We start from the raw sequence: 23,532 nt of genomic DNA, 5'->3' as shown, positions 1-23,532 counted from the left end.
CACAAATGCACATACACAGACTACTCCCCATCCAAATGCCCCCCCAAAGTCACATAATTGTGAGATCGTGGTGTAGGTTCCCACACATAGACAAGCCTTATTCACTCTCTTCTTTTCCCCATGAGCTAGATGATTAATTTGTGCATGGACTCCACAATCATGCATAGAGTCAGCCACATCACTTGCTTCTTTGGCAAGAGTTGCAGAGGATAGAGGTAGGGTGAGAAGTGGACCTCCTCTTTGTTTGGGAAAAAGATATCAACCACAACCATCATTTGCTTTCAAGGAGAGGCCTAGAGGTATGGTTTGCTACAGTAGGTTGCAGTGGGAGGGTTTGCATTTTGGCATCCTAGGCATTGGCTCCCAAGGTTTATGATCAGGGAGAGCTGACCGCAGGTTGATTAGTTTGGATGGGCCTCTGCATGGGTGAGTCCAAGACTGGCACCCTGAACATTTATGGACCAGCCTGCAGGCAGCACCAGCCAACCTTTTGGAGGTGCTTGATAGAGGGCCTCCTAGATGTCAACTCCTGGATTGTTGGGGTCATTCAACAACCTAGACTTTGCAGAAGACAAACAACGAGGAGCTTCATATGCAAAGATGCAGAAGTAGAAAGGAGCACCGGGGAATAGTTCATCTTTGTAGGCGGTTAGTGGCAGGGACCCACGGAGAGAGGCTGAGTTCAATGGATCCCAAGCAGTCTCTGTTGATCCTTTGGGTAGGAGAGACACCATGGCTTATTAGGGTGCCTAGACAAGTTCTACATTAGGGATTGGACCCAAGATCTAGGTTGGCCTTCGCTTGGCTTGAGCATTTTAGTTTTGGTCAGTGCCTTCCAAACATTTGTGGTTTTGTTTTTCCAAGCAGTAATAGAAGGTTTTTCTCTCTCTCATTTTTTTAAAAGTGTCTGCAAAATGTTATTGTGAAAGAGAGAGTTCTTTTAATATAACTCTTGGATTCACACTTTTTTAACATAACCGAAAACTAGTAAACAAGATTTTGATCATAATGTAGTTATGAAAAATCCATCAAGATTGTCAAGAGATTAATTATTGTATGATTGTGACAATAAAGCAATTCTTTGAGTGAGAAGATGGAGTAGGCATTGAGACTATTATAGGGTGATCAAAGTATGAAGAAGTATTACCAATGATATCTCTCTAGACGATCAACCTTCTCTTGACTAGATCATACAACCTATATCTTTGGACTCTTTTGAATATCCTATGAAACATATCCACAAAATGTAAAATATTTGATGGTATGCTACCTAGCATGAGTAAGAGCAATCAGTTGAACGGGGGATAGATGCCCACCTAATTTACAAAATTATAGCTAGAGAGCATATCATGGTCAATATGACCAGAAGCCATGTTATCTAAGCCAATAGCAAAGTAGGCTAAATGACTCCTAATAAGGGGGAGGAAGTTGTCAAGGACATGAAACCTGAAAGGCAACAAGTAGTTTATAGGTGTTGTGGGGCATAGATTAGAGAAATTTTCAAAAGAATAGGTACATACAATGGAAAAGGTATACATGCAATGGGAAAAGGAATACAATAGCATTCTACAAAATACATTCTAAATAATGATCCTTGGGAATTCGTAGAACCATCTAAGAGAAATAATGTTATTGGATGCAAATGGATCTACAAGTTCAACTTAGAAAGCATATAGCTCAAATGTACTTTGAGAAGACCCCAGCACTAGTAATTAGGATAAAGGCCATCTTGATACTCTCTTATATGCAATCTTAACACAAAACTTCTTACAAGGGGTCACATGAAACATCCTGAATGATATGTTGAGAAAAGATCTTAAATTTGGTATGCAATTTAAAGAAGGCACTTAAGGCTCTCAAGTAGGTCCCATGGGCTAGCATAGCAAGTCTGACATTATTTTACTGAGAAAGGGTTCACAAGGCTTAAACTAGATCATGAATTGTATGTGAAGAAAAATGCAAATGCTCTCACTATGATAGAATTCTATGTGGATGATCTCAATCATAACAAGTTATAGCAAGGAGGTCAAGGTTGATCTTTGTAGTAAAAACTTTGAAATGCATGCCTTGGAATTCTTGCAGTACATTCGTGTGTAGATAGATGATGTCTTTGTCAAACTAGATACATAGACTCCATATTGTATTTGTTAGAGGATTTCATACTCCTAAGTACACCTATTAAGACCGGATATAATATGTAGAAGCTAGAAAGTGATACCGATAAGTAGTTGGTAAGCTCTCTCTTTGATGACATCAACATGGCAAAAGATTTCCCATGTAGTAGGACTTGTGGTCAAGTTAATGACAAAGTCATATGTCCACCATCCAAATGGTGTGGGGTAGATTTTTCAATATCTTAGTGGGTAACCACCACAAGTTGGCATATTTGAAAGGATAGCCAATATGCAAAACCATAGATGGTAGGGATTTGTGACAAAAATTGGGAAGGCCACCTTGAGGCATAAGTCTATTTCAAGACACACATTCATACCAAATTCTTAGTGTGTATCTTGGTCTAGCAAGGAATCATTGTCTAGCAAGAAGCAAGAAGCCATGGCATTGGCTTGTCACTTGCCCACATGTACTTGTGAGGCAATTTGGTTTTGAAGGCTCTTAGAGGCTCTTGGTGTAGTCAAAGGTGGTGCTACCATGATATTTTGTGGTAGCCACGTGTGCACTTGTGTTGGCAAAAAATCCAAAGTGTTATGAATGGACGAAGCACATTGACATTCACTTACCATTTCATCTAACAATAGGTGGAAGATGGAATTGTCTATCTGGTTCACTCTTTGTGCAGGGATCAAGTAACATCCAATGATGATGATGGGGAAGAAGCATTAAGGTCTGAGTCATTGATATGCTCATCACTCATGTACATATGGTAGAACATATGTTGTATACATGCCCTAGAAGGGACTTGAGTCATTGTGTGAATAGTCTTTATGAGCTTAGGCCAACCCAGTTAGGGTTTACTATATATTCTGAAGTATTATTTTCCAATGTAAGAGATAGTGTATATTTGTATAGCGAATAGTTGTGTGCATATCTTCCTCTTCTCTATGTTTGTAGAGTGTGAACTATGTGTAAATATTTTCCTCTCCTCATTATATGTAGAGTGTGAGCTATTGTGCTCACTTCAATAAGAGCCGGCAAATGTGGGGGAGGATAAGGATGTGGAAGATGAATTGCTAGCTAGTTATGCCAGAAACAGTGATGACGGTGCCTACACCCAACCTTGAAAGGATGCTTAAATCACAGGTAAGAATCTAGATTGGAAAGGGAGCCAAATGAATGGCAATGACAACTATCTGATGAGGTTACACTTGATGCAAAGACTCTAATTGTTAGATGGCCCAAATCAATCACATTTCGCTTTAATGATCTTGCAACGGAGGCATTGTTAGGAGGCTCTTGAATTGTTAGCATCACACATCTTGATGATCATATTCACCACACCATGCCGCCCTCAATTCCATTTGATGTACACAGTACTTTATACAACATCTACCTAATGGCAAGTTTGAGCCCTTTTTAATATATACTTCTTGAAGGCACTGTATCTGGTTTTGGGACAGTGTGGCCACCTCGTTTCGGCCTTTAAACTTTTTGTATTTTCTTGAGGGTCCAGCTATTTTTTGTTATTAGGCATTTCTATTGATGTTCTTTTGTTAAGTGGACACTTGCACACACGCTTTAGAAGGTCTCCATAATTTGCTTGCAAGTTAACAAATAGGCAACAAGGAGAAGTGGCAGGCCTTGGTGACATGCTGATTTGAATCAAACCCATGTGCAGGTACAAGAAGAGGGGCTAGCCTTGAGCATTCATATAAGGTGCTTGCAAAGTTCATAATGTGTTTGTGCAAGTAACAAATAGGCACGAGGGGAAGTGGACTGATCCGCAGGCCTGGTGACAATCAAACCCATTTGCAGATACAAGAGCAGAAGCAGAGGAGAGGGGCTAGCCTCAGCTCTCACCATGAAGAGGTTTCTTGTGCATCGTCTCCTCGCTCGTTTCCCCCATTCTCATACATCTTGGAACTGTTCCACATTTCGACAGGTCTTCTTCATGCGCTCTCCTTTATCAGACATCTGCTGATATAATCTCCTCTCTCTCTCTCTCTCTCTCTCTCGATCCTGCGCGTATATAATCCTCTGATTGCAGCCCCTCATAATTGATTTCCGCCTCAAGGATGTAAATGAATTCTGCATTTCTATTTCCTCTTTCGAGTCCTCAATAGGAGTTTGTATGTGCTGTGCCTTCTTTTCGGCAAGGTATATAAATTCTACAAAAGGTTAATTATCTGCCCGTCTTGCAAGACATGTAGTCTACTCAATCAGTATCAACGGATCCCAGATCTAGTGGTCTGGTACGATGTGGGTGGCAATGACTCCATCCAAGACAATTTGGCGAATAAATCGTCCGTGTATGACACCCAACGGTATGGCCAAAGGACTGCCCACAGTGAGTCCGTCAGGAGTCTGACGTAAAACTCCCCGTATCGGGGTGCCCAGATACCCTGAAGGCACTGATAAGACATTATAATCTTCAATCCGGTCGTCACACATTGGGTCTGTCTCCACAATGAGACCGTTTCAGCTTATGTCTCTGGCTGGGTCATAGCTGAACGGTCAAAGCATTAAGAATCTTAGAGCTCTCCACTCGTGTGGGAGGGGTCATTTCAGTCCGGGAAGGCTCTACAAAAAAAGCTAACGAAGTGCTTCTGTGGTAAGGCTGCTGCTCATCGTAAGCTTCAGGCATTTCAACAGCTTCTTCCTCACGCTGAGTGGTATTTGGCGAGCTAGCCCCAAACACTTTTGACTTCCCCTTAAGTACTTCAGGGCAGAGAAAGATATAAATTCTGTGGTAAGGCTGCTGCTCATCGTAAGCTTCAGGCATTTCAACAGCTTCTTCCTCACGCTGAGTGGTATTTGGCGAGCTAGCCCCAAACACTTTTGACTTCCCCTTAAGTACATCATAGCATATGGGCTGCTCTAAATTCACATGCTAGAGGAGGGGATGTTTCAGCACAGGGGTGTTGGTTTTTGACGAGTAGGAGTTCCGGTACGTGTTGCTCCTTTTCATAAGAGGGATTGAAAGCATGTTGGATGGACTTCAGAATAACAGGAGAGCAAGCTCTATCAACCACCCATGATGAAAGCTGTGGACACCTCATGCCATGAGTTCTAGGGTTTAATCCTTGCCTTTTGAGAATACCTAGCTAACATTATAACCTACAGGTTACATCTATGAGCTCATCAAAAGGTGTCGTCTGAGGAAGGGTTATGCTGCCCCTTCTAAGCGTGAGTGACAGTACTTTTGAGCTTAATTTCAGGCTGCAAAGACAAAATCTTTCGTTTTCAATCAGCTAACAGTGAGTCTAACCTGTAGTATTTTGAATTGGTTGGTTCTAGCGGCTCCAAAAAAAGAACCTTCTATATTATTCTTTGAAAACCGGTACAAGATACACTATCGGTGAGGGTGCTGACAAGAAAGAGAGACCAGCTTGCTTCTCAGGGTTCTGGCTCACTACTCAAGATATCATGAGAGCAGATGTCAACAACCATTGTGGTGGAATATACAACCAATGGATCTCTTCATTAGTGAGAACGTAAAAATACTTGCATGCCAAGCCTTTCCTTACAATGACAATGTATTGCTTCCATATCCAATGCAGGGTGCTCGGGCTGTATAGGCCCCAACAAGGGCTGATACACGCTGACTAGTCTAGAGTGGACTGACAAGCAATGCTTTAGCCCCAGATATGATAGGGAGAACCCTCACCTTTTATAGGCCCCCTTTCGGCACCTTTGATAGGCTCCAACAAGGGCTGATATAGGCCAACTAGTCTAGAGAGGACCTTTATAGGTCCCAACAAGGGATGATATAGGTTGACTAGTCTGACCAGCAACACCCGCAGATCGGCTGATCAGCTGACCTGCCACATCAGCAGTTGACCTACCATATCATCAGCCAACTTCCACATCAGCAGCCGACTGGTACATTTTGTTTTCCCAGAGAAACGGCAGACTGATACATGTCGACCCGTCAGCTGACATTTGGTACCAGACATACCTGGATCATGTAGATTCTGGGCCTTTCATGGAAATGCCAAGTATTGCATGGCTTTCATGCAGTGTCCTTTGGTCATGTATACTGTTCTAATGTATTGCTCACTGGATTCTCCTCATATGGGGGGCTTACAAGTTGAGCATCTAGGATCCTTGTAGGTGTCTGGAGGTGGAACATTGAACTCTTGCAGGGATTTCTGTGTATAAGTTGTGCAGATTACCTTGCCTGATGCATTTGGCAGTAATTTGCACACTATATGCTTTGTCCCAGAAAGGCATTGTCTGTCATCAGATTCTACTTATTTCCTGATCTCAAATTGACAGTAAAGTCATGAATGATTCTGGTCTTTTTGGTGGGCATGTAGCTTGATATTGTCTATGCCTTGCCCTCCATATTGGATCAAGGTCTTCTGACATCTGAGCATTTTGATCACCTTTGTAAGACCTGGCATCTTGGCACTTTCTACATTTTCATTGTTCAAAGTAGCTGGTGGTTTCTGTAGCCCCTCTAACTCACTCCTTGTGTCTGCTCTAGGTTTTCGTAGGTGGTAAGCTGGGAAGAATGTGAAGTAGTCTGTAAGAGCTACCCAGACATTGCTCTTAGATAGCTGATTTCTACTTAGTTTTCTTCAAGCTTAATCTAAAGTTCTTAATATATCACAAGGCAACTTTTCACATAGATGCTGCCTAGTACTTCAACAGCACCGGACTTTCTATTAATGTCAGTGATGCTAAAAGTCCTGTGATGGATGCTTGATAAGGTTGAACAATGGTTGATATCTGGTATTCTGAATTTGATGATCAAGGCCCTTTATGGGTCTTGATGACAACATATGTGACATGGTTTTGGATTTAAACTAGCAGGTTGCAAGACAATTGTCAAATTTGTAACATCAAACTCCAATATTGCACATGTTTTGAATTTGTTCTGGTATTCTAGAAGCTAAGATATGCTTTGAACACAGGTTGTTGTGCTCTGACAAGCTCGGTGCTAGTTGTGATATTCTTCATTTGTTTACAGCCCTGTTTTTGTTATAGGATGCTTCAGCATTTTTTCAGATTATTTTAGAGACCTGTAATACAACTATTCGAGTAGAAATACATTTAGAGGATTCTAATGAGTGTCTGACTTCTGTAACTACTGTCAGTTGGCAAGCACGGCAGCAGCTGAAGTGGAGATCGATACTGTTCCATTTCCAAGGTGTTGGTTTTAATGTTTGGACACTAGTAGTTTTGTAAACACTGGGTTAACTACAGACTGAACTCGAGGGTGTACATTGGCAGGGTTGGCCCAGGCATTTCTTACTCCTTGAACTGGGCACTTGCCACTAAAGGCGTGCCTCCAAAGGAAGAAGTCTTTAGGAATCTGAAAGAATTGGAACTCAAGAGGCATGGTGCATCTGCAGCAGGTATCCATACGATATGCTTGTGTCCCTCTCCATAGTCCTATGTTTAAATCTTCTTTGAATTTCCTTTGTTTCTTTGCAGGCATAATTTGTGGCTCTAGTCTATATGCCCATGGGAGTTTCTCCACAGGTGCAAATGTGATCACTAAAGCACAATTCAATAGGCTTCTCAAGCAGGCAGGTTCCAGTTCACATCACTTTGATATCTATAAATTGTGTTTGGTTTCTGATTCCGTCATCCATTGGCTCTCTTGAAAACTTTCCTTTATAAAATTAATCTGGACTATTCAATTGGGACTGATTCTGAGTACTCAGGTACAGGCTGTGATTTTCCATTTTTTGGAATTAGGTCATCATATACCTCTATCCTTTAAAGGAAACTTTTAAATTACAGGTTCAGTCGCACTTGTCTTCAGTGTCAAAGTTGTTTGTGCATGATGGGGCTGTCGGATCATATCCCTCAGAAGATGTACGTGTGAGGTCTATTTGTGATGATGCTTCTGCTGCTTTGTCAATGAAGAATGTACTGTGCCGAACACCCCTTCGTGTGGCTGGTGCTGATGCATTTCCACTTACTGTATATGTAGCCTCAGGATTCTGGTGAGTTGTCTCCAAGGACCAGTGTTCAAGTTGGACAATTTTGAGCATCTTTTGACGGATTGGGTGAGCAAGAATCTACCTTTTAATACTATTTGCATGATCACAGCCCATCTGCTTTGCAACAGCTTGGATTTACATCCAAGGCAGAAAGTGGATTTGCTGCTGCAGACTATGACCGGTCTGCATTGATTTTGGGTGGCAAAGCATTTGCTGATGCTTCTGCTTTGAAAAGTACACTGGCTGCACTCGCGGCGCCTTCTTTATTGTCTAAAGGAGCCCTTCCATTGGCAGCACGGTGGGTCTCACAAGACAAATAAGACTTTCAGAAGGCGGCTTTGTTAATTCCTGGGGTATAGTTTCCAATGATGGGAATGTGTTAATTATTGCTAACACTCATCATTATTCTTAGTATGATTGATTCGTAAGTAAATTGTGTATGGCAGTATACTTATCCAAGGAGATTCAACCATTCTGCTTCTTGGACCGGAATCAGTCATCCAAGGTTCTCCAGCTATTCTTGAGGCCTCCGTCACAAGTGATTCTTATTCTTCTTGGAGTGCACCTGATGGTTTGGCAAGCTTTTTCAGCTGCATTGATGATCAAGCACCCAATCTTTTTCAAGCTCCTGCTTCTTTTGTGCTTGTGACAGTGGATAGGTATGCTTATGTTGCAGAAAGCTCCCCTTTCCAATCTCTCTTCTGCATCTTAATGCTTGGAACGGGAATTGTTATTTATTATTTATTAATGCCTCTTATTATTGTTGATTTTTGCAGCTCTGGTGCTATTCCAAGTGTGTGTCAGCTCACCCCCGGACAAGCAGCATACCATTTTCTTGCTGGCTATAATGGGAAAAGTTTTGTCCCGGCATATCAGGAGGGTCCGTTGTCTGTGGACCCATTATCTCTTGGAAAGGCTTTGCTTACCAAGGCAAGGCCCACAAAAACTTTCGTGGTTGGTTTTGCAAGGAAAAGATCTGTCTGATATCCAGTGTTGCTAAATGTGTTTGTGCTGCATGTTTTGGCGGAGATATTAAAATGGTAAAAAAGCTTATTTTATGAAGAAGATGCGAGCAGGCTCTCCAGGGTAAATTCAATGAAGTGCATGGTGTTTTCTCGATTTTCAGACGTGAATGAGGCACACGAAGAAAATATTCTTAGAGGGAAGTTGGTACATGAGGCTATAGGAAAGCCGTATGCATCAAACAACCTGCTTGAAATGCAGCTGTCTAGAAACCTTGTTCTTGATCTCTGCAATCCCAACTCCATCTCTTCTTGCCTCTTCCTATTACTGATCCACTTTGCCCTCATCTCATAGACCTCTTCCTCTTCCACCTCCCTATGGCTCGGCTCTAACTCAGACTCAAAGACAGGATGTGACATCCTGGCCTCCTCCTCCTCCTGATCCACTTTAGCCTCATCTCATAGACCCCTTCGTCTTCCACCTCCCTATGGATCGACTCTAACTGAGACTCAAAGAAGTCTGTAACATGCATCTGTGTCCTGTACATCCCTGTCTCAAGTGTCGCCATCTCCTCCTACTGTCTGACCTGCTTCAGTAGGGTCTCTGTGCGTGTACAGCTCCAGCAAGTATAGGTCGACACACACCTGATCAGGGAAATGAATCACTCGAGTTAGTGGTCCAAAACCATGCCTCTCTTGAAAAAGGCAGTGATATCGCCCCCATCTCTCACAGTATACCGGGATCTACACATAAAGTGCTCCTCCGTCTCCACCTCCTTCAATGTGCATAGTCTGCTCTCTAGGTATGCCTGCTGCCCTCCCTGTCTCAACTACCAACTAATGGGGTGATACCCGCAATTGCCCAATGTCAATCCTCAATACATGTGAGACACCTCTATCCTCCAAGTATCTGGGCCGGATAATCACTCCATCTTCTGACATCCTCAGAAAGTGATCATGATAAAACTGGAGCTTGGTGGGGAACTCCTGATCTCCCCCCTAAGTCTGTGTCCTATGGGGCTGAAGTAGATCCAAGCATATGATGTGAGATGAACTGATACCCTAGTTAGAGAACCATTGCGATACAAGTGCGTACCAAGTCGTACGGACTCCGTTATCTCAAAGTCTCAAAGATGACTCCAGGGTCAATCTCGGTAGTCTGCGGATGATGTGATATAATTTTAATAAAGTCCACAGAAGACCCTTCAAGATTATGGGACTCAAACTCGCTATCAAGCAAGATAGTGGGTCTTTTACATCTGGACTTCCCATGGTGAAAGTCTGAAAATTTTCTATGTGGTTGTTATGTGTCTTGCTAGCTTGTTTGCCATATCCAAAAATTTTCTGCAGTGTCCCAAAAGTTTCTTTAAATATGCTCCCGAGGGACAATTGCTTGGTTGATTGACTTACCAGTGTTTTTAGGCTGTTGGCATCATAAACTCACAATGGATCCACGATATCCTCACATCATATCGAAGGACCTACCATGATATCATTGTGCCTGCGAGGAGGGGCTCCTTGACTACTCTCCACTTCTATATCTATACCTATATCTTCCTTTTCATATGTGATGTTCAGTTCTAGGGTCTTAGTATACCCTTGCAGGGTCAGTTTTTTTGTTATTGCAAGGGTCTTAATGTATCCTGCACCAGCCCATGATGGCTTGTACTTGGATCAACTTTGGATGTATACTTTTGTCTCATAGGCCCGTGAGGCCTTTTGAAGACGGTAATGTCTCTCTTTCTCTCTCCCTGCGCTACCCCCTCCGCTAACCCCTCCGTACCCCCTCGCTACCTCTGCTACCCCCCCCGCTACCTCTACTAACCCCCCCCCCCCGCTACCACCTCCGCTACCCCTACTACCCCCCCGCTACCCCCTCGCTAACCCCCTCCGCTACCCCCCGCTACCCCCTCCGCTACCTATCCCCCCGCTACCCCCTCCGCTAACCCCCACGCTACCTCGCTACCCCCTGCTACCCTTCTCGCTAACCCCCCCGCTACCTCGCTACCCCCACGCTACCTCGCTATCCTCTCGCTAACCCCCCAGCTACCTCGCTTACCCCCCCCCTCCCCCCTACCCCTCTCGCTACCTCCTCGGCTACCCCTCTCTATCCCCCGCTACTCCCTCTGCCAACCCCCCCGCTACCCCCTCCGCTAACCCCTCGCTACCCCCCCTTCCCTTCCCAGGGGGGGGGGGGAAAGCAGCTTTGACCTCCTGCAGTCCCTTCTTTGCCAGAAGAAAGGGGCCCACCCAAAGCCCATGCCGCTCACCACATCCTCGACCTCTATGGTTACCACCACTATTTCACCACCATCATCCGCCTCATCATCTACGCCACCTCTCTCCTCCCCCTCTCTTGCATCATCATCACAGGTCTCGTCTCTAGTAGCCTCACCACTGGCCCCATCAGCCACGGCTCCACAGTACTTTCCCCTCGTATCACCTCTACCTCTCAGTCAGCCACCCTTCATCACCTCGTCCGACCTCGCTACTCCTACATATCACTCCCCCACCCTCAGTACAACCTCAGCAGCCCACCTTCATTCCAACCCCTCTCGAGATCTAGTTCCCACCTGGACCAGGACATCTTAGGCCCCCGCCAGATGCTTGGGACTCTCTATTGGCTGAGATACACAACATCCGGGCCCGTCAGGCAGAGCTGACACATTACACCCAGGAGCAGGCTCGATACACCCAGGAGCAGGCCCGCATTATACACGAGCAGGGCACCCTTATCCAGGGACTCAGACACGACATCACACAACTTCGAGAGGAGCTCGGGACCCTTAGAGCAGCGCCCGGAGGGACCCCAGTCACAGAGATGGAGGCACAGATAGCCACGATACAGTCGGCTATAGCAGAGACGACTAGATGGGTGGACGTGGCAAAACGAGAGCCCGCAAAGGCAACCTTTTCAGCCGCCATACAGGAGCAGCAGCAGAGGGCTTCGAAGGCCCTCAACATCCGGATATGACGGATCACGCGAGACAGCACCAGCACCACTACGACGCCCATGGAGGAGGCGATTACCTTTGTGACCACCACCATGGGGGTCCCCGACCATGGCATAGAGGGAGCATGGCGTGTTGGGAGAGATCCCAACCGAGAGCAGCCCCTAGTCATTCGCTTCAAAGATTCACATGCTCGTCTAGCGATACTTCGACGCCGAGCCTCTCTACGAGAGCATCCCACCCTGTCCATGGACGAGGACTTGACACCACTACAGATTGAGGAGCGACGAGTTCTTCTGCAGCAGCGGGATGTTGCCCGCAAGGAGGGAAAATGGGCCGTGGTCCGAGACTAGGGGGACGGGGCCTATGAGACTCAGGTTTTCGAGACCCTAGACTGCACCATTTGGAACTGTAATGGCACCTTATGGTCAGACCGAGGAAACTTCTCGGAGTCTTATACAGGACGAGACATAGTCTTTTACACGGAGACACACTAGAGCCCAGAGCGTCCACTACCGATAGTCAGTGGCTACACATGGGAGTCAGCCTTCAGGGATGAGACGAGGGATACAGGAGGAGTCTGAGGACCAGGCGGGGTCGCAGTATTGTATAGGTCTTCCCTCGCTGGAGCCATCTCCATTGAGAGGAAGGACGCACACTCCCGATTCATGTGGATCCGGATCCGACGCACAGACACCCGTGACCTTTTCATAGCAATATGCTACTTCCCGCTAGACACATCCCACTTCGCCAGAGTGGCACGAGAAGAGGGTGAGACATCTCCATATGCACCCTTACATCAGGATATCCCAGACCTTTCAGCCCGCGGGGAAGTTCTCCTTGTTGGGGACTTCAACGCCAGGACAAGTACGCGACAGGGACCACTCCTGGACTTTCGAGATGACTCTATCATGCTTCCAGACATGGACCTAGACGGAGCAGGTATGACTAGGACCTCATCGGACCGACACGGGCCTGTTACACCATATGGACACGCACTCCTTGATTTGGGCAAGATGCATGATCTCATCATCTACAACGGGCTCGACCTATGGCCCTCCTCAGGTGGTTTTACTTGCTTCCCACACGGGGGGGCACTAGTGTAGTAGATTACATCATGGGATCCCCTACCTTCACTTCATGTATCACCGACTTCACCGTAGCACCACTCCCTCCAGGAGCTGATCACACATACCTATTCTTCACTATCGCCAACCCATGCTTAGCCACACCACACACGCCACATAGGAAACACGACACCTACCACGACATACACTTTGATCACAGTCTCTCATTGACCTACTTTGGACGCCTAAACTGACTCCTAACCTACATCGATCACATACCACTCATAGAGGACCGTGCTGCCCTGATTAGTCGCACACTCCACGAGGCTGCCCCCAAATCTTTCCCCACACCACACGGTCCACTAGACCACCACCTCTTGGTTCTGTACCTTGCAACAATTGGTACGATGCGGAGTGCAAGGCTTATCGCCGACAGCTCCGACTTGAACCCATATGTCACCTCCCGAACACACCAGACACGGTACGCAAGTACCGACGTCTTGTACGTCGGAAGAAGCAGGCTTTTCTTCGTCAAAATGAGGAGCTGCTGCTGCACATCTTGAACAGCAACAACTCTAAGGATTTTTGGCGGAGATTCCTTGAGCGTAGGTTCCCATCACCTCTCATCGACACGAGAGTCTGGCACACGTATGCACACCATCTATATGATGTCCCACAGCAGCCCACTCCAGACCTCATACACACACCTCGTCCCACCACTTGCACGTTTTTCACCAGAGGGGGAGTCAAGGACACGACATTGAAACTGCACAATGGCCGAGCTAAGGATCACGAGGGGCTATGCACTGAGTTTATCGCATATGGGATCGACACGTTAGCCCCGATCCTAGCAAAGCTATTCAATGACGTTTGCCTTGGCTTCCCCCGCACTTGGACACTCAACACCATCACCCCCATCCACAAGGTAGGGGATCCCATGGACCCGAGTAACTACAGGACTATCATGATTGGACATGTGATGTCCAAGATCTATGCAGCTGTATTGGCACGATGAGACTAGCGATGCAGGCCAGACTGAGCAGGGGATACGCCTCACTGGCTCGGCTAGAGAGACAGTGCTTTCACTCCCACTTCCAGGACCCTCGGACCAAGGCTCTTCTCTTCGACTCCTTGGTCCGACCAGCCGGTATGTATGGCGTTGGGGGCCTGACATGTCAGAGATAGAGTGGACACGGGTGGAGCGCTTGCAGATCCTCATGCTCTCACGAATGATCCGGGGGAAACCGTCTGTACCACATCACATCATTCAGGCCAAGTTTGGTGCTTCTCCACTCCAGCTAGATGCAGCCTTTCAGACCATCACATATCTACACCGGGTTAGATCATATGGGGACTGCACATCAGGGAGACAGAGGTTGCTATGGTTGGCTCTCGATTCCTCCATGAGGTTGGCAGCAGAGGGAGACGAGCGATGTTGGTATGCACGGACTCACAGATGGTTTGTGAGACTAGGGTTCCACATCGATAGGATACCTCCTTTTCAGTACAGTTTAGATGCCCCTCCGGTACTCCCACCCACCATCCCGATTGGGCCACATACCAACCAGGTCATTCGAGAGGATCTCCTGCAGCTACACACCTTTAGGACCTGGTTGGAGCCTGGTTGCAGATCAGTTTTGAAGACCTGAAACTTGCATTGATTCATGCCTCTGTATTGGTATGCCATGATTTCTCACGGCCACTCATTGTGGAGGTAGATGCCAATGGTGAAGGCTTTGGCAGCTGTTCTAAGGCAGGACCATGGTGTGATAGCTATTGAAAGCAGGAAACTTGATGCCAAAGAGCTTACCTACCATGTTTATGATCAGGAAATGATGGCCATCTTTCATGCCTTCAAAACGTGTCATCTCTATCTATATGAGAGCAAAATCAAAGTGAAAACTGATCATACAACACTCATATTTTTCCTTACACAGACAACCTGTCGGCCCAGCAAGAGAGGTTGAGTATAGAAAGGGGAAATAAAAGGTGGTTGTAGATGCCTTGTCTAGGATGTGGGCTTGCACGCTGTCTGCAGTGTCTACAAGCTACCAGGATTGGCTACATGACACTCAAGAAGAGTACATGCATAATTCAAAGACAGCAGCAATCTTTTCAGATTTGCAGGAGCCCTCATGTTATGATCATCCTGAATTTAAATTACATAATGGCTCAAAATTTATTTGTTGCATTTTTCTCCTATGCAGGTCATATAGGTGTCACAAAGACGTATGAGAGGATAAGGCAGGGTTTTTTTCTAGGAATGCCTGTGGACGGCAAACTACCAGTTAGTTTGTTGCAGCCATTACCCATTCTAGAGGGCAAATGTGCACAGATAGCTATGGATTTCATCATGGGGCTGCCTTCTACAGATAGAGGATGGGAGCGCATCTATGTAGTGTTGGACAGACAAGCCCTTCATACCTACCAAGACCTGGTATTCAGCACTATAGGTTGCTTGGCAGTTCATTGATAAAGTCTTTAAACATCACGGATTTCCTCAGGAGATTTGGCAAGAATTATTTACAGCAGCGGGTACTTTACTCACACTAGTACCATCCTAAGATTGATGATCAGTCTGAAAGGGTGAACAAATGGCTAGAGGAATAACTGAGGCATTTTTGTCATGACACCTAGAGGTCGTGGAAGAAGTGGCTTGCATTTGCTGAATTTTTCCACGACAGCACCAAGCAACTCTCTATTCGAATAAGCCTATTTGAGGCAGTACATGGGTGCAAAGTGGGAACGCCTTCCTTGGTTGCAGACATTGCCGTGAATAATCAACAAGCACAAGATGACTTGGGGAGGATGGAGGTTCTTCTATATTTAGCTAAAAAGAATATGAAAGATGCACAAACCAAGCAAAAGAAGTATGCGATGAGCGTCCCTACATATAGCCCCCTTCACAATTCCCTCTAACTCTCACTAGGGTACTACTACATTAGTCGCTTTTTCCCCCTTCAGTACCTTCTCATAGAATTTCACTCCCAAAAGTACATGCTGTGGCTATCACACAAGGGTGCCGAGACAGCAAAATGATGCTGATCAGCCTGGTAAAAGATGAGGATACTCCTGGATGATGCTCTCTGGCTTGCATGATTGTTCATCCTCTGATACTCCTTTGCATGTGTGATAAGGTACTCAACGTATACCTTATATTGCGAAGTACTCTTATCTCTGAAACCCACAAAGTGAAGGACAGAATATGGCCCTCATCCATAGGTGGCAACTCTAGGAGCATGTGCACACGCTGGTCCACATGTGGTTTGAGCAAAGACACATGAAACACATTGTGGATCTTGGTAGTTTGGCAGTACCTCCAATTGATACGTAACTTCCCCAACCTTGTGGATAATGTTGTAAGGGATGAGCAACCTTTGTGTTGGAAAGTCTCAGAATGCAACCAATTGTCCTTACCCTTTAGTGAGGGTCAATGATTTTGCGGAGAATTGACGCACACAATCCCCTTCCTTGAAAAAGCAAGTATCTCCTACTTTTGATGTGACGTCTAATTTTGTCATCATATTCTCCTCCTCCCTCCTCTCACCTTTGTACACCTTCTCCGTCTACCGCCTCAGTGCCAGCTTTCTCTCACTGGATGTAAGGGATCATTATTAGTTGATAGTGATCGCTAGTCCCATAGATCCTGAAGGGTCTCACGTGGACTTTAATGCAATCATATTTTATCGTGTAATCTCTCTCTCTCTCTCTCTCTCTCTCTCTGCCCCCTCCTTCCTCCTTCCTCACACCTCCCTTCCACTATCCTGCACCCCATTTTTTTCTACAGTTTTGAACAAGTTACAATGCTTATTTTTGTGAGAGATTGTGGAGAGAGAGAGCAAGAGAGTGAGTGCTTGAGAGCTGAAAGCTTGAGAGCTGAGTTGCAATAGAAGAGTGTAAAGAGTACAACTCAAAGAGTGAGAGATAAGGTTTTGTCCTAGTGACAAAACCTTAGTAGTCACTAACCATAGTTAGTGAACTAACTGCGGTTAGGGGGAAAAACCTTTTAAAGAGGGAAAAGTGCCCCTAACTAGCTTATTAAATTACATTGGTCACTGCTGAATTATATCTATAATTCTAACACCCCCCTGCAGTGCCAATGTCATGTACAAGGCTTATCAATCACCAAACGGATATAAGTTCAGGGCACTGCGAAATGCCTCAAACTTTTCACGTGGTAGTGCATTGGTGAAAATATCTACAACGTTGTCATGTGTGGACACAAAGATCATACTGATCTCTCCTGCATGCAACTTCTCTCTGACGTAGTGATAGTGAACCTCAATGTGCTTCGTGCGAGCATGAAACACTGGATTCTTTGCCACTGCAATGGCACTTTGACTATCAGTGAGAATTCGAGAAGGACCCTCCAATGACAGATGAAGATCAGCAAATAGACGTCACAGCCAGACACATTCAACTGTTGCTGTGAAAGCTGCCCTGTACTCAGCTTCACATGATGAGGTAGCCACTGTAGATTGTTTCTTGCTCAGCCAGGAAATGCAAGATTTACCCAAAAAGAAACAATTGCCACTAGCGGACTGCCTAGTGTCATAATCACCAACCCAATCTGAATCACTGTAGGCATGCATCTGCAAGTCACCCCCCCTGGGAAATAGCAAGCCAAAAGACTTCGTGCCCTGCAAATAACGGAAGATGCGCTTAACTGCTTGCCAATGCATAGTTTTTGGGCTGTGCATGTACCTGCTCTTTTCTTGCTGCACTACCTGTTCCACTGCCTGTGGAGGTGGCAAGACATCCTGTGGCGGAACTAATCAGGAGGTGGCTGTAAATTCTGATTTGCATCAGAAATATCAGCAGGGGAACCCAAGGCAATGGGTAGCAACCCCTCAAAGACATCCTCTGAAGAAGAAGGCATTTGAAATTCAGCGTGAGTGTGAGCTGAATTTTTTGCAAATATCGCATCTCTATTGACAATGATCTTGCATGTAGCAGGATTGTAGAGACGGTACCCCTTGCTTTCTGCACTGTATCCAACAAATATGCACTTAATGGCTTTATCTGACAACTTGTGCCTAAATTCAACTGGCACATGAGCATAAGCAAGGCATCCAAAGACTCGGAAATGATCCACTGAAGGCTTTCTCCCATTCCAGACCTCATAGGGAGTTTTTGTTTTTAAAGCCTTAGTGGAAGCCCGATTCAAAATGTAATTGGCACACATCAGACCCTCAAGCCAGAATTTGTGAGGCATGTGTTTGCTTTTCAGCATACATCTGTCCATCTCCATGAGAGTTCTATTTTTCCTCTCAGCTTCGCCATTTTGCTGAGGGGTCAGCCTCACTGTGAGCTGATGCACAATACCCTTGCCTTTCAGAAAAGCATCAAAATCTGCAGCCAAGTATTCCCCACCTCTATCTGTGCGCAATGTCTGTATCTTGAGTCCGGTTTCATTTTCAACCATGGCTGAAAAGTGTTTAAACACCATGAACACTTCTGATTTGCGCTTCAGCCCAAAGACCCAAGTGAAATTGGAGTAATCATCAATAAAGGTAACAAAGTAGAGATGACCACCCAATGATGGAGTCCTCATGGGACCACAGACATCTCTATGTATAAGCTGTAATTTGCGGACAGCTTTAACTGAACCATCCTTTTTGAAGGGGAATGCATCAACCATAGAATGCTTCTGAAGTGTCATCAAGCTGTTGTAATGCATGTGGCCATATCGGGCATGCCATAATTCTGCATTTTGCATGGCAGCAGTAGGGGTAGAAACTACAAGAGCATGGGCTGCTCTTTTCTCAAAAAGATCAAGCTGAAAAAGCCCACGCAGTAGAGTACTAGGTAATCTTAAGGCATAATCATCTTCCCTGTCTCGGACAGCACATTTGTCATCCTCAAAGATGACCTGAAATCGAGCTCTGTTAAGAGTGGACACTGAAAGAAGATTTTTGGTGATACCAGGCACATATAAGACATCTGAAAGTCTGAAAACTGAGCCATCAATGGCAGTAAGCTCAACATCTCCTGTGCCACGTACTGAATATGATGAGTTATGCACAAGTGACTTTCTTACCAACGGGAGGTGGATGCAAGGATGTAAAAAGACACTTCCTAGAAGTGATGTGCTTGGATGCACCGCTGTCAAAATACCAAGTGTTCAGTGTTTCATTGACACTGAAAGCAGATGCATCCGTAGAAGAGTCATAACTGCAAGTCAAAAATGCATATGTATCATCATTACAAGTGGCTGTACTATCCCGAGCATCTGGAGCAGCCAGCCTAGAATCTGAAATGCAAGATAAAAAGGCATAATCCTGTCCAACAAAGTTGGCTGCAGCATCCCCACTGTCAGATGCATGAGGAGCTGAATCTGAAACAGCCATACCGGAGCTGTTTTTCTTCTCTTTTGCAAGCCTTTTCCTGCATTCTGCAATGTGATGACCTGGCTTTTTGCAGTAGTGACAAAAACCCTTCTTCTTGGGCTTACTTGCATCATTTTTAGCCTTTTGTGAAGGCTGTCCTGACCCACTGGAAGGCTGATTTACTGATGTCTTTGCCTGTCCCTTTGTTTTTGATTTAAACTTTGAGAGCATAGCTTGTTCACCTGCACGTGAAGCAAGTTTTTCCTGGTCTGCTCTTCCTGAAGCAGAAGTCCTATCAACTCATGAAAAGTGAGAGGATTTGCACCCCCCCTCAATGATAAGTTCAGCGAGGTATGAAAGCTGAGATAAGACTCAAGAAGAGAATTCAGAGTGGTAGTAATCATCTCTGAATCAAGAATAATCTCATCTATGTTCAATAATTGCTCTCTGAGATCCTGTAGCTTTGTGAGGTGGACTGACATGGAGTCACCCTCTTCCATATGTGTATTACTTAACTCTCTTTTCAAGAAAGATACCCTTGCATCATTCTGGGCTGCATACATGCTTTCTAAAATATCCCACGCTGCCTTCGAGGTCTTACACGACCGGATATGCAGAATGATACATCTTTTTACTGAAAGAGAGATACATGACAAAGCTAAGGCATCCCGTGAATCCCATCTCTTCTGCTCTGGAGTAGTGGCTATAGCTGCACCAACAACTTGTTCTGCAGCTGCACCCTGTGCACGACCTCTTCCACCTCCTTGCTGAGGAGGGGTATTAGGTGCCATACCTGCTGGTCGGATCTCACCCCCATTCACATAATCCCATAAATTGCGAGAAATCAGAATATTGCGTACCATAAAACTCCAGAGGGAGTAGTTGGTACCATCCAACTTGTCTTCCTGTGAAAGACCACCGAACTAGAAGTCATTCTGATTTTGCTGGGCTATATCTGAGAAAGAGATTTAAGCAGATACAAAACTGAATTCCCTTACTGGGAATGAAATGCACAACTTCCAAAAAACACAGCCAAGCACTGGCTGTAAATGCAACTCAGATTTCTGTACTTGCACTGTCAGAAATCTGTCCAAGCATCAAAAACTCTCCAGAATCTGCCAAAAGTGCTGCAAAACACTTCAAGAAAGGCAGTATGAACTGAAACCTCCAGAAATTGCTCTCCCAACACAAAAGCCCCAAAATAGGCCCGAAATTGCAACCAGAAAGGGGCAAATTGATCAAAAGCCCCAAATGTTGCAAGAATTGCCCTCTGTCTGCAAAAGCCCCAAATTTTACTGCAAAATTGCAGTGTAATCACAAAATCCTCAAATTTCTTCAAGAAATTGTACTGCAAAACTGAAAGCCCCAAATTTCGAGCTTGAAATTGCAATCAGGAAGGGGCAAATTTACTAAAAGCCCCAAATTTGCAATTTTTGACCAAGAGCCCCAAATTTCAGACCAAATCTGCAGATCTGTCTGCAATGTTTGCTTCGCAAGTAACTGTGAACCTAAAAATACCCAAATGACAGCAAAGAACTGCAAGTGTCCGCCGGTACAGTGAGTACAGACGACCAAGTACGAATGTGTGACTGAGTACAGAAAAGCAGGTACAGATCTGCCACACGTGCGGATGTACGACAAAGTACAGATTGTACGGACAATTACACAGAACCGTACGGCGATGACGCAGGCTGTACGAAATCAGGACCTGTACGGAAGCAGGGCCTGTACGGAAGCAGGGACAATGACCTGCTGTAGGGCTTGTACGCGCAGGTACGGATGGTGACAGCGAACCGTACGGCAAGTACGGAAGCAGGTACGCGCAGGTGCGAATGGTGACAGCGAGCCGTACGGAATTGTACGGCGAACTGTACAGTCTGGCGACGGACTATACGGCTGAAGATTTGCTGTACGGAATGGAAATGCAGACTGTACGTCGCTTCACTTGTACGGACGACGAGCTATACGACGACCACGCAGGTACTGAAGGTACGGACGCAGTAGGAGCAGTACGGCAGGGTACGGTACAGCAGGTACAGTACGTCGTGGTACTGAGGGTACGGAAGGTAGCAGCAGGAGCGTGGGCTGTAGGATGGAGCTGAACGGGGGAAGGAGCAGGGAGTAGGATCAATTGCTCTGATACCAAATGTGAGAGATTGTGGAGAGAGAGAGCAAGAGAGTGAGTGCTTGAGAGCTGAAAGCTTGAGAGCTGAGCTGCAATAGAAGAGTGTAAAGAGTACAACTCAAAGAGTGAGAGATAAGGTTTTGTCCTAGTGACAAAACCTTAGTAGTCACTAACCATAGTTAGTGAACTAACTGCGGTTAGGGGGAAAAACCTCTTAAAGAGGGAAAAGTGCCTCTAACTAGCTTATTAAATTACATTGGTCACTGCTGAATTATATCTATAATTCTAACAATTTTAACTAGTTCCTACTCTCCCTAGGTCCTAAATGCCTCCAATAATAAAAGATAATGTATGTTAAAAATAATAATCCCTGACAGAGGTTCATACACAAACGTGTTTTAGCTTGAACTTGCAGAACCTTGAAACCTTTTCACTGGAACGTTTCAATGTATATGGTGCTATGTGGCACTGCCTCTAGATAGTACTTGGAAAACATTCCTAGGTTTCCCTATTACTTTAGACATGGGAATGTAAGGAACATGTTCTTGTAGGAGTCTTCATTGTGCGGGTAATGTGGTACTTTCTTAGCAAAGTACTTGGGACAGAACTCTAGTATTTACAGATGCAGACCTAGATAGGTCACATTTCTTGACAATAGTCTTCATTCATTTCAGGTAAATTGTGGTGTCTAGTACAATTCTTGTCTTTCCTTATCTAATATACTTAATTTTGCAGTTACTGCATGATTTTTGGTCTCGTTGACCTTGTCAGTCTTTCTTTCTTTCTGTTCTTGGGTTTCTTTCTGCTAGCACCTGCATTCATTCTTTGTTCTTAGAGTTACTTTTTTAAATTACATTCTATACCCTAAGCCTATGTCGGTTCTTGAACAGCTGACCAGCTCTGGTGTTCCAGCGTTCTTGATCAATGCCAGTGAAGGCGAGAAGTTGATGTCAGGTGCATGGTCTTTGTTGTATGGATTTAGTATTCGCAAAAAAAAGCCTGCTACCTTGTCTTGAATATTTAATATGTTTTTCTGTTTAGAGTTGTATTTTGCATTTCTATCTTAGAGCTATAACTGTCTTATCCATGAAATAGGGCTTTGTTCTCGACTTCTTGAGGCTTTCAATCAAAGAGCGTTGTTTGGTTGTCTTTCCCATTTGGCAGGTAAGGATCTGCTTAAGCTGATTGAAGCCACCGTTTCACAGAAACTACCTAAGAGCAAAGCAAAAAAGCCCACTGAAGCTACAGGTAAGACATTATATTATATTTGTTGGTAATTAGCTATAGTGTAGCTCTTGTTTTGCACAGTGTTTTGAAAGCTTGTATGAGTCTAGCTCATCGTTCAAAGAAACGTTTCAATACTTAGAAATGTGAAACGTTTAAAAAAAACACGGGGCGTTTCAAAAATTCAGTTTGTATATTTGGGTCTTAATAAATGCAAATTGTATGCCCTGCATACATATATTATGCTGAAAGTATGCAAACTAAGCTTAAAAATCACAAAATGCCTTCATACAATGCCTATAATGCCCGCCCAATGATTTTGGAAGTACTCTAGTCTGTAAGTTGTTACTAGCTAGTTGTTACAGAAGACTAGAGATAATTTAAATTAGAGTGTGAGCTTTGAACTTCAAAAATTAGTAATATGGAGACTGGAATCTAGATTACAAAGTTTAAATTTCAAACTTTTAACTAAAGTTTACTGAAATATTAATATCTTTGATTTAGGTTAGTGCAGGTAAAGATACTCCACGTTTTGTTACCAATGAAACACGTTTCATTGTGACTATGGTCTAGCTTTTTAAGAACTGTCTGCATCTTAATGATACAACGGGAATATCTTTGAATTTGTATCATTCACAAGGTTTGTGTTTCGCAGCTTTGATGCAATGATGAAAATTTATTTTGTTGGCTTGTATCATTCTACAAAGCAGCAGCCTTTTTGGATTAAGCGCTATGCCCAGCTGCCACCAAATATGTGTGAAGGGATAGTCATGTGGCTTTTCTATCCATGTAAATAAGACAA

General features: G+C 44.7%; 1 protein-coding gene across 2 annotated transcripts in view; it reads left to right on the top strand.

Moving 5' to 3' along the window:
• The first annotated feature begins 3,694 nt into the window (after window positions 1–3,694).
• Window positions 3,695–23,532, top strand: part of LOC147904454 (uncharacterized) — a 32,355-nt gene continuing 12,517 nt past the window's right edge. Inside the window, exons 1-11 of one of the 2 annotated variants that reach the window (XM_087394405.1) lie at window positions 3,695–3,793; window positions 3,931–4,057; window positions 7,218–7,270; window positions 7,354–7,478; window positions 7,558–7,652; window positions 7,870–8,075; window positions 8,182–8,370; window positions 8,519–8,731; window positions 8,849–9,002; window positions 22,397–22,460; window positions 22,671–22,754. In XM_087394405.1, coding sequence (XP_087250531.1) covers window positions 3,786–3,793; window positions 3,931–4,057; window positions 7,218–7,270; window positions 7,354–7,478; window positions 7,558–7,652; window positions 7,870–8,075; window positions 8,182–8,370; window positions 8,519–8,731; window positions 8,849–9,002; window positions 22,397–22,460; window positions 22,671–22,754 — 1,318 coding nt within the window. In that variant the 5' untranslated portion in view covers window positions 3,695–3,785. Of the gene's footprint in view, window positions 3,832–3,930; window positions 4,058–7,217; window positions 7,271–7,353; window positions 7,479–7,557; window positions 7,653–7,869; window positions 8,076–8,181; window positions 8,371–8,518; window positions 8,732–8,848; window positions 9,003–22,396; window positions 22,461–22,670; window positions 22,755–23,532 lie in introns of both variants that reach the window. The other variant, XM_087394415.1, reaches the window with a different exon arrangement.

Source organism: Dipteris shenzhenensis, chromosome 2 (assembly GCF_047967505.1).
Source record: "Dipteris shenzhenensis isolate YYH24624 ecotype China chromosome 2, Dip_SZ_1.0, whole genome shotgun sequence".
Taxonomy (NCBI): domain Eukaryota; kingdom Viridiplantae; phylum Streptophyta; class Polypodiopsida; order Gleicheniales; family Dipteridaceae; genus Dipteris; species Dipteris shenzhenensis.
This window is presented reverse-complemented; position numbering and strand designations above follow the sequence as displayed.